This window comes from Adelges cooleyi, unplaced genomic scaffold (genome assembly GCF_023614345.1).
Source record: "Adelges cooleyi isolate 19-005CV unplaced genomic scaffold, UGA_ACOO_1.1 ACOO_flye_CR_arks_rails_tigmint_CR_PRNA_9, whole genome shotgun sequence".
Lineage (NCBI taxonomy): Eukaryota > Metazoa > Arthropoda > Insecta > Hemiptera > Adelgidae > Adelges > Adelges cooleyi.
Window position 1 is genome coordinate 6417451 of NW_026096579.1, and position 11484 is coordinate 6428934.

The 11484-nt window shown below is 32.7% G+C and overlaps 1 protein-coding gene across 1 annotated transcript; it reads left to right on the forward strand.

Annotated features, from left to right (window-relative positions):
• The first annotated feature begins 1106 nt into the window (after positions 1-1106).
• Positions 1107-4388, forward strand: LOC126846524 (uncharacterized). The gene is made up of 2 exons (XM_050586013.1): positions 1107-1937; positions 2284-4388. The coding sequence occupies exon 2, from the start codon at positions 3397-3399 to the stop codon at positions 4198-4200; it is 804 nt and encodes a 267-aa protein (XP_050441970.1). The 5' UTR covers positions 1107-1937; positions 2284-3396; the 3' UTR covers positions 4201-4388.
• Positions 4389-11484: the final 7096 nt, after the last annotated feature.

Below are 11484 nucleotides of genomic sequence, written 5' to 3' on the forward strand. Positions count from 1 at the left end.
TCTCTCCCGGTCCCATAATGTATTCAATCAGTACTTTGGAAGGTCAAAAATGAATAAAAAAAATCACTCCTTTGCCCTTAATGTAAGAAAAAAACCCCGAAAATGACATTTTCAAACTCATTCAAAAAGTATTTCTACAGATCTCACATGAAATAAAATACGTATGTGTAGACAAAGTATAATAATCAAAATGTGTTATTTTGTAGTTCGCTAGTTTTAAAATTCTAAATAGTTAGAGGAAAACTTATCGTGGGTCCAGATAAAAAAACAAATAAATTAAATAAAGCCCGTCTTTGTTAAATCAATATACATAACTTTAAATTGTAGTCAAATTAGTAGGCAATGGTTTTTAGAATTAGTGGTGTTAATATACGTAGACAAACCAAACAAATAATAAAAACCCTATTCCCTGGATGGGATACAAACATTATGTTATTGCATTTTTTGAGGGTAGTTTTTGGAACATTGATGTCTAAAAAAAAGACTAAAGTTATATCAAAATTAATGGACTATAATATACACATTTGTTTTGAAATATGTAGCAAACTTTTTTATTTTTAAGGAAAATTCAAATAAAAAAAAAAAAATGAAAATATTACCCTTTAATCATACTAAATTTGATTAAACCGACGATTGTAACTCCTACACTTGTGGAGAGTATGAAATGAGGTAAATTTGTTATTTTAAAATTCATGCATGTGTTTCTACTTTTTCTCGATGTTTCATAATCAACCAAGATGTTAAAAACAATCGATTTTATCAAATTCTCAAGGAACAAATCATGATAGCTCTTAATGGCACAGTACCAGTTGGATTTAGTATTTTTGTTTGGTCAAATTAAATTATTTAGAAGATTAAGTGCACCAAACGGATGCTCTGGTATTCAGAGACCACTTGATTTCAAGTCAAAAACCCTATCAAAAAAATTTTTTTTTTTAAAATGTATTAAATTCTTATTGGAACAACTGCATTATAGTCTTGCGAATGATTACGTCTGTTTGTTTGTGCGAAAAAATAAAAATAAATATGTAGCCAGGTTTTTAATATTTGGCGACTTGATTATTTATAGAATAATTATAATAGACAACAGTCATAGAGTATACCCCGGGCAAACAATGGGTTTGTCTCTGTTTGTTTATGCTGAATACGGTCGTCTTCTATAAGTAGCACCGATGAAAAATACGTACCGGTATTCTGTTTTTCGTCTAGACCGCGCAAGACGATACCGTTGTGTCGAGTGAATTTATTCAAGTCCAAACGATTTAGGATGGGAAACAATATTTTCTTAAAGTTCTTAACTCCGTTGGTTTTGGTGTGCTTATGCAATGAAACCCGGGTGTGCGCAGACCCGTCAGAAGCAGAACTCCTGGCCAATCACCTTTACCGAGAAAATCTTTGGTATGGTATGCCATGGTTCAAAGGTGTCAACGGCGAACATATAATACATGATTATGCCGGGGCCGCAGCTAAGTTGCGAATGATGTCTCCAGTTTTGGCATGCGCTTACGGCGAAAAATTGCATTGGTATCTGTTTCTGACGCTAATAACAATTAATGAGTGCGACGAGATGCAGCGAGACAATAACCAACGCGCCAAATTTGACGATTGTAAGGACAAAGTTTTAAGCACTATCCAAAAGGGTAAAATGGTTATATTTAAGTTGATGCGCACATTGCAGTACATCGACTCCGTAGGCAACATAAATAGTGCCAACAACGAATTTTATCAAAAACTTTCGCCGCTCCTACCATTTCTTATTGGACAAGTCCGCGTGCAATTCTCAGGCGGCTTGCCAGGAGGCGCACCTTTGCTTCGGCTGTTAAGAGAAGTCGCAGAATCCATAGGAGCCTATTTGGACGATACATGTCGACCACCTTACCGTGTATTCGATAGTATCGCAATGAGGAATGAATATGACAGCGGAATTCTCCCAAACGGTATCTACGATATGTATATAAACAAACTAAACGCATTCATAGACTTCATCGACGGTCACTTGCTCCGACTTGGTTTTCACTACAACGAGCACAATGGCTCCATTGACTTTAATCCCAACTAAAATAACTAGCATACAGCTAATTCAATTCTACAGAAACATGGTTATTGGTATATTCTACGTTCTATTATCTAGTAATTCGGTACAATTATTAATGTTTTTTTCTTCTTAATAGTAATCAGTTTATATAATTTTAATAAAATTCATTGATTTTTTGGCATTTCAATGTGTTATAAGGTGCATTTTTATATCATTATATATTATTTTTATATTATTATATCATATAGATTACCGCTGCCATCATGTGATGGTTTCTTGACGTACCCTAGTGCCGAACCAGTGACAGTAAGCGCTAACACGCTGCCGCCTTACCCACTCGACCATTGCTCCTTCCAAGGTATTACTAAAAATGTTGTTTGTATTGATGATTGAAATGATTTAATAAAAGTACTAAAATGCAAATTGTGCGTTAGAAATTAATATAACTAATTTTCATATGAATGCGTTAAAACTTCCGTGGATTGATACACCAATTGAGTAAGTTTCGGATATATCCACGGCACATGTTATATGCCGACGTTTCGAACTCTTTGCAGAGTCCATCTTCAGGGCAATAGTGGTCTCGACTGTTCACATGCATTCAAATAGGCTACTTTCGTGTCGCTATTTCATGTCGTGATTTTGTGTCATTTTTGAGCTGGGGAGCAACGCTAAAGCATATTTCATGGTAAATATGAAAAAAACATTTATTTAAAAAAAAACCAATCAGACTGTAGGAAAATGCAAAAATAAATTGTTTAAAACATCAAATTTTCTTTGGAATAGGTTGCAAGGTATTAGAATAAACCGCTTCCGTTTTGTTCTTACTAGAAATTTCTATTTCGCTTATTTTTAAAAATGTGTCATATTTTATAAGAAATAAAAACAGTAAAAGATAATTAATTTAATTTTTGTAAAATAAAAAAAATATACATATTTAAAACTGATGGCTTGAATCCCGTATATGCTATCAGTTTTAACCCAATTTAGATTTACCTATATTCTTATTGTCCCGCCAAATATAGTTTTTAAAACTATGGAATAATATTAAAGCAACCTCTGATTGCACAAACTACACATTACTGAAAATAGTTTTAAAAAATCAAATTAAATGTATGCTTGAACGTAGTACATACTAGTTTTTATAAATATTATTCTGTAATAAATGTTTAACGGTTTAATATTTAAAAAATAACGCTGACACTAAGCAAATAACGAGTGCGTCAGTTGGTTTATGCGAAATACGGTCGTGGCGAAAATAAACAATTTGGTAGGCATACCGTTTTTTCATCGTATTTAGACCGCACAAGACACTTGATGTTCTCTTAGGTGAAATTATTCAATTCAAAATATTATTTAGCATGGAAAAAACAACTTTCGTGAAGTTCTTAGTTTCGATTGTTTTGGCGTGCGTGCAAAATGATAACAGGGTGTGCGCAGACCCGACAGAAGCGCAACGCCTGTTCGATCACCTTCAGCAAGCACAACATTGGGATGATATGACATGGTTCGATGGGATAAACGATACATTTGTTATTGCTGACGGTAACTTAGCCACTGGAGCAGCTGCCAAGTTGCAAATGATATCTCCTTTTTTGGCATGCGCTTACGGCAACAAGTTGCATTCGTTTCTCTCATTGACACTTGTTGCAATTTGCGAATGTGACAGAATGCAACGTGAAAGCAGCGACCACACTGACGATTGCGAGAAAAAACTCATGGAGAGTATGGAAACAGGTAGATTTGTTATTTTTTTATTGATGGGCACATTGCAGTACATCGATTCTGCAATCGACAGAGATATTGCCGACAATGTATTCTACCAAATTCTGAAGCCATTCCAAAGTTTTCTCGCGGGAGACGTGCCCGTAATATTTTCTGCCGGGGAACCAGGCGGCTTGGTATTCTACGCATTGTTTAGTAGAGCTGCCGAATCCTTAGGCAACTATTTGATCCATACGTGTGAACCACCCAACCAACTATTCTATTTGAAGGAAACCGCTGATGAATTTTCTATCGAAGAATACCCAAGTGGTTTGTACGATTTCTATGCGATCAAATTAAGTTCATACGTAGATTTTATCAAAGGTCACTTGCTCCGACTTGGTTTTCACTACCACGTGAACGAGAACCGTATGGTATTTGATCCTAGTCAAAGAGGCTAACAAACGATCGATTCAGTACTTTAGAAACATGTATATCCGTGTACAATAGTCCAGGTTGAATTATTTAGTAATTGCATTAATTATTGTTTTTTTTTCTCCCTAGATATAGTAACCAATTTATATAATCTCAATACAATTCATTCGTCAATGTCATGTTATTGTGTTACGAGGTATTATGAAAAATGTTTAGGATTTCAGTGTTTAATAAATGTAATACAAATCAAAAGTGTGTTGTTCGCTGTTTTTACTGTGTGTCACAATATATTTTATTCGAAAAAAAAACATTAAAGATAATTTATTTCATTATTGTAATATAAAAAAAATATATACATATTTAAAACTGATGGATTGAAAACCGTGTATGATATAATCTAATCTAGATGCACCCGTCTTCTAATTACCAGACCTTAATTCCAAAAATTTCGTTTAAATTACGAAATAGTAACATGTAGAAAAAATGTGTATCAAGAGGATGCAAAAGCGCTAATTATTTGCATCAACTTTTGGAATTATTTGGACTATTTTTGAACAGTGTTGGGAATTATCTAGATAAAAAAAAGTAAATCATCTTATTATCTTATTTAGACAAACAAATCGGTTATCTGAGGTAATTAATCTAGATAGAAATTGTAACTATTTTTTAAGTTATTTATTCGTGGGTTTTACAAAAGCAGGTTTCGGGATCCGACGAAACGCATAATGTAGTCCTAGCCTAAAAATATTAATATACCTAGGTCCTAATGAATAGTGATTAGTGATATAAGAATATATTATTAATACATTGGGGTTGGCTTGTTAGACAAGTCCAATATTCCATTGTAATCCAATGTATTTTAGTCGATTATACAAAACGTCTTTTACCTATTTTTAATAGGTAGAAGTAGATAAGAGTTATATATGTATTATCGTATAATTTATTATTTATATTCGTAGTTCTCGACTACAGTGCTCAGTTTTTATTTAATGTTGATAATTTTTTTCCCAGTACTCTCGAAATAATTACTAGTGCTATATAAAACGTGTTTATAAGAATTTTTACGATAATAATTTCAAGATTAACATTGACCAAAATCCCAACAAAAAAAATGGTCGAAAGTGCAGGTGTTTATTTGAGCAGAATGGTTATAAATTATATTTTACAAATATATATACATGTCAGGCGAGTCCTGTATCAGTAACTACATATAGGGTAAAGAGTAAAGACTATAAAAGTAAAATAGTAAACAGTAATACAAGTCCAATAAACAATGAGCCGTTTCCAAAAAGTTATTTGTATTTTCAATCAAAATAAAATAACCTAACCTTGTGATAAACATTTTAAACATAATGTGGGCTCTCCGTAGTCCGTAGACCGTATGTGGCCAAAACGATAGTTAAGCCTCAAAAAAGAACAATATGTTTATAAATAGTTTCAACCGATAATGAAATGTCCCGTCATCGATTATCGAGTTTGATAAACTCGTATTTACGTTTTATACCTATTTATACTATTACTGTTGCCTACATAAAAGATGACATAAACAGAGTACATGAAAATAATAAATGACAAATGAACAGAGTAGCCATAAATCACGAAATCTAATATAAGGAAAATTTGCTCTTTGACGTAACTGTCCATTTCTTAGTACCTACGTATTATTGGTTATTAAATTATTCTGTAATTTGTGAAAATACTTTGTTTCACTCATACATTTTCGTATAACATTTTATGAAGGTTAAAATTTAATTTATCTATTTTTCATCTAGATAAAATTGTATTTATCTTTATCTTTTAGCTAAATAAATGTTAAATGAATAATTTAATATCTTATCTAGATGATAAATTACTCAATTATCCGTTATCTTATCTAGATAACTTTATAGTTATCTTTTCCCAACACTGTTTTTGAAAGATAATGGGCAAAAGACTTGACAACAACGTGCTCAACCTAACCTAGATTGTTACACTGGTATAAAAAAATTAATTTCATAGCGTAATCCATCATGTTGTGATATTCCTATTAAATAAATTGCAATTTCCAAAAAATGTAGGTAGAATACACTATAATACACGTTTTACCATGTTTCTTCTTTCGTTGTTTGTTTTAAACAGCTGCGAAGGTATTAATAATTTAAACAAGGCATACATATTTTCTGTGGTTTCAATAGTTTATTTGCTCAGAATTGTAGAGTTATAATACTGAGTAACTATAATATAATAGCCAATCCGAGAAAAACCCCAAAAATATACAAATTTTTTTGACACACATTTTTTGCGCCGTCATTATAGGTAATATTTAGTATTTTAAAAAATGCTCTACTGGTTTTATATACAAAGTGTTTTTTTAGTGTCACATTTGATCTTTTACACAACGACCTTTCGATGAGACCGTTTATATTCGATTTGGTTTCTACAAAAAGTATTTATCAAATTTGTCCCATCCAACATACTGTTGAACATAGTGGTATAATATTAATGAATATTCTGATTGCACAAATTACACAGTACTGAAAATAATTTTTAAAAAATCGAATAAAATTCATGCTTAAGGCGGTACTTAATAGTTTTTATAAAAATTATGCTGTACAAAGTGTCACGCTTTAATATTAAAAAAAATAACGCTGACACTAAGCAAATAACTAGTGCGTTGGTTTATGCGAAATACAGTCTTGGCGAAAATAAACAATTTGTAGGCATACCGTTTTTTCATTTAGACCGCACAAGACACTTAATGTTCTCTTAGGTGAAATTATTCAATTCAAAATATTATTTAGCATGGAAATAAAAACGTTCTTAAAGATCTTAGTTTCGATTGTTTTGGCGCGCATACAAAATGATAACAGGGTGTGCGCAGACCCGACAGAAGCGCAACGCCTGTTCGATCACCTTCAACAAGAACGACATTGGGATAATATGCCATGGTTCGACGGGATCGTCGGTAAACCATCTTTAATATATTCTAGTTACAGTATAGCGAACAAGTTGCAAATAATGTCTTCATTTCTGTCATGCGCTTACGGCGAAAAATTGCATTGGTTTCTCTTATTGACGCTTGTGGCAGTTGATAAATGTGACGAAATGAAACGAGAGTCCAGGGAACGTGCTGGTGATTGTAAGAACAAACTCATAGACAATATCGAAAGAGGTAAATTGATTTTGTTTAAGTTGATGCGCACATTGCAGTACATCGATTATGTAGGCAACATAAATAGTGATGACAATGAATTTTATAATACACTTTCGCCACTCCTACCATTTCTCACGGGACGAGTCCGCGTAGAGTTCTTAGGCGAATTACCAGGAGGCAAAGTTGTTCATCAGTTGTTAAGAGGAGTTGCTGTATTCTTAGGGACCTATTTAGCCTTAAACTGTGAACCACGTTACCATGAATTCGATATGAGTGCAATAACAAATGAATATGACAGCAGAATTCTCCCAGATGGTATCTACGATTTGTATATAAACAAATTAAATTCATACATAGACTTCATCGACAATCACTTGCTCCAACTTGGTTTTCACTACGACGTGGACGAGAAACGTATTATATTTGATCCTAGCCGAAGTGGCTGACAAACGGACCATTCAGTACCTCAGAAACACGTATACTTACAGTATACAACTGACTAGGTTGTATTATTTAATATTTAAAATTATTATGGTTTTTTCTTTATGGAAAAAAAACTAGTTTATAATCTTCATTAGAATTGTGTTATAAGGCACTATGAAAAATGTTTGTGATTTAATAAATGTAATAAAAATTAAAAGCATGTTGTTCTTCTCACCTAACCTAACAAGTGTGACTCACAAATTACATATTATGGTTATAGTATGCATCGGTTATTATTAGCTGCATTTTAACGATTTATTTTCTATGTTTCTTAAAAACATTTGTTCCCATTTAAAGGACCAAATGCGATACTTGTTTTATATTCTAAAAATATTGAAAAATGTAGAAAATATGTACCTGAGTGTCTTACGTTAGTTGGATCACTCTGTATATATATATATATATATAAACACTATATAAAATAACAACCGCTAGATCGCGCCACTTTCACGCTACTTTCGTGACGCTATTCGTGTCGTTTTAGGGCCAAGGCTGAAGCATGTTCCATGTTAAAACATTCACATTTTTCTCAAATTACACATTATTTAAAAAATTAGTTTAAAAAACCATATAAAGTGTCATATTTGAGTGATATATTTATTACTGTTTGTTGACATTTTATTAATTTATGGTATTAATAAAGCTGATAAAAATTGTAATACACAATAGGTGCTTTGGCATTTGTACGCGGCATACTGCAGTTTACTGCGTGGCAAAACTATTGTATTTTGCTATGTGAAAACTATGTGATTACGTATGACATACTACTTGATATTTGAAATTGTTCGGTATTAAAAGCTTCAGGATGGACGAAAATACAATCATAAGGTTTTTAATTGCTTTTGTTTTTGCTTTCTTACACTCCCTCCATCCCACCCCCACTCACCACTACCCTCTCACTGGAAATATAGAATCAAGGTCCGAGACGATAGAAGAACAGTGGCGGAAATGGCTAAAATTCATATAGAATTATTATAAAGCCATATTAAATAAAAGCGTGGAAAATCTAATAACTATTAACGATTAATGAGTGGTTATGTTATCTTCAATTTGAATAGTACATTATTTGTTCTCTTTTAAAGTAAACAATACGTTTGTACTTTCAACCCAGTATGTACCCTTAGTGGATATATTTTAGGAATAGAGGTCATTCCAAAATTTCCGTAGACCGTTTCGTGTCTCGTTTCATCGGTCATATTTAATGTATATATATATATATGTAAACATAATATGCAGGTGTTTATTGTTAAATGTATATTTAACCATACATATTATAACCCGGGGAACCTAAAGGGAAATAAACTTTATTTTAGTTCATTGTACTTGAACGAAGAAGTACTTGTTTGAGATTAATACCCTGTGCAAGGTTCAACGTTCTAATAATTCATCATGGTATTACGGACACTTAGCAAACAAGGGGTCTGTTCGGTTTTGGTGAAAATTAAAAATATATAGACATTCCATTCTAAAATGTTAGACAATATATATGACATTGTTTTATCGTACAGACCACGCAGTTCATACCGTCCGATCGACAGGAATCGTCCGAGCCTTAAAGATTTCAATAAGATGGAAAAATATGCGTTCACAATGTGTTCAATCCCGTTTGTTTTGGTATTCTTGCACGGCATAACGGCGGCATGCGCAGAACCGACGTACGCCCAGGCCAACATGGTGCAGCATTTTAAACATGAACAACATTGGCAGGGGATGTGGTTCGATATGTGCTCCAGCGAAGGCTCTTGGACGCCTACAATGAAAATATGGTTTAAAAACAACAGAGTGACGACAATGACAAGATTGCAAATGGTCACGCCGTTGATGGTATGCGCTTACGGGCTAAAATTGTATCGGTTTCTTTTGTTGGCGCTTAACGCAATCGATGAATTTAGGAATATGGTAAATACCGACGACACTCGCGCCGGCGATTGTTATGTCAAACTTGTAGCGTGTATCGAGAGAGGTAAGTTTGTTATGTTCAAATTGATGCGCTCATTGCAGTTAATCGATAATGTAATCGGAAATCAAATCGCCGACAATCGATTATTCCAAACTCTGTTGCCGCTCCAAGATTTCCTCGTGGAAAAGATAACCGTACAATTTTCCGGCATAATGCCGGGTGGCTTGGTCATCAACAATTTGTTTAATAGTGTTGCCAATTCCTTGGGAAACTTGTTGCTCTCCACTTGCCATCCAAACTACCAATCGTTCGACGTACCGCGAACCAGGGATGAATTGAACAGAAGTCGATACCCAAATGGTATTTACTCTTACTATACAGACACATTAGATTCGTACACCAGCTACATCGACAGTCACTTGATCCAACTTGGTTTTCAGTACGACTTCATCACAGACCGTGTTACCTTTTATCCTAGACCAATTGACTAACGGACAATTCATTCATTTTATAGCTATACCGAGGTTTATAATTATAAAAAAATATATTTATTCATTTATGCCATTTTTATGTGTTTTATGGTATTTTAAACAATAATTTTAAGATTTAATGATTTCAATTATTTAAAAAATATATTAAAAAACAACTGTGCATCATACAGTGTGTTCAATGTGTGTCACAAACAATCTGTACCATCGATAATTATGTTTGATTATTAATTTTTTTTAATGATTTAATTGCACCACTGTCAACCTTTAATAATAATAAATTTATTTATAGTATATTGTCATTGAGATAAAAACAAGTATTATGTGTTATGAACTTTAAAGAAAAGGATTTAGTTGTATCACACTACTATTGTGATAAAATCTGCTAACATGTGAAAATACTGTAAAAATTAATTGCAAAACGTTTTTCAAAATAATAAATTTTTAATTTCTTTCAACTTGTTATTGTTTTATGGAAAGTAAAAGACGTAAATATTTAGTTGTTAAATGTAGTTGATAAGCATTAGTTTATATTTTCAGGGTTCATACTCTCCTATGTGTAAGACTGTCATTTGAAAAATACACGTTTACACAAGTGTAAACCAGATTTTGGTTTTGGACATTCAGCCTTCAGCAAAATAAACGTGTACTACACATAAGACAAAACAAACTAATTAATTGTTTATTCAGGTTTTTAAAAATAATATTTGGCATTTTGATAATTTATAGTAAAATTATAATAAGACACTAGTCATAACGCAAACAATGGGTTTGTCTTTTTGCTTATGCGAAATACGGTCGTCTTCTAAGTAGCATAAATGAAAAATATATATACCTCGGTTTTCTGTATTTTACGTAGATAAAGTTTTTCACAGTGTTGGATCAAGTGAAATAATTGTTTGTTTGAAAGAATTAGAATGGAAATAAAAGCATTCGTTAAGTTCTTAGTTCCATTTGTTTTGACATGCTTACACTATAAACCAGTTGTATGCGTAAACCGATCTAAAGTTCGAGTCGATCTGCTTAATCATATTAAACAAGAACGACATTGGCAAGATGTGGGGTTCAATCAGTTTTACTATAAAAATGAATGGAATCCTGTTGACAAAATATGGATTCAAAATACTAGTTTCTTAGTGGAGGATAGATTTGAATCGGTCTCTCTGATGATGGGATGCGCTTATAGTCCAAATTTATATTGGTTTTTCTTATTGACGTTGGAAGCAATTGATGAATGTAATAAAATGCGACAAGACAACGACAAATATGCTGGCGACTGTAGAGCTAAACTCGAAGAAAGTATTAA

Coding starts and splice junctions, on each gene's coding strand:
- LOC126846524 (XM_050586013.1), top strand. CDS start 3,397: ATGGAAAAAACAACTTTCGTGAAGTTCTTAGTTTCGATTGTTTTGGCG.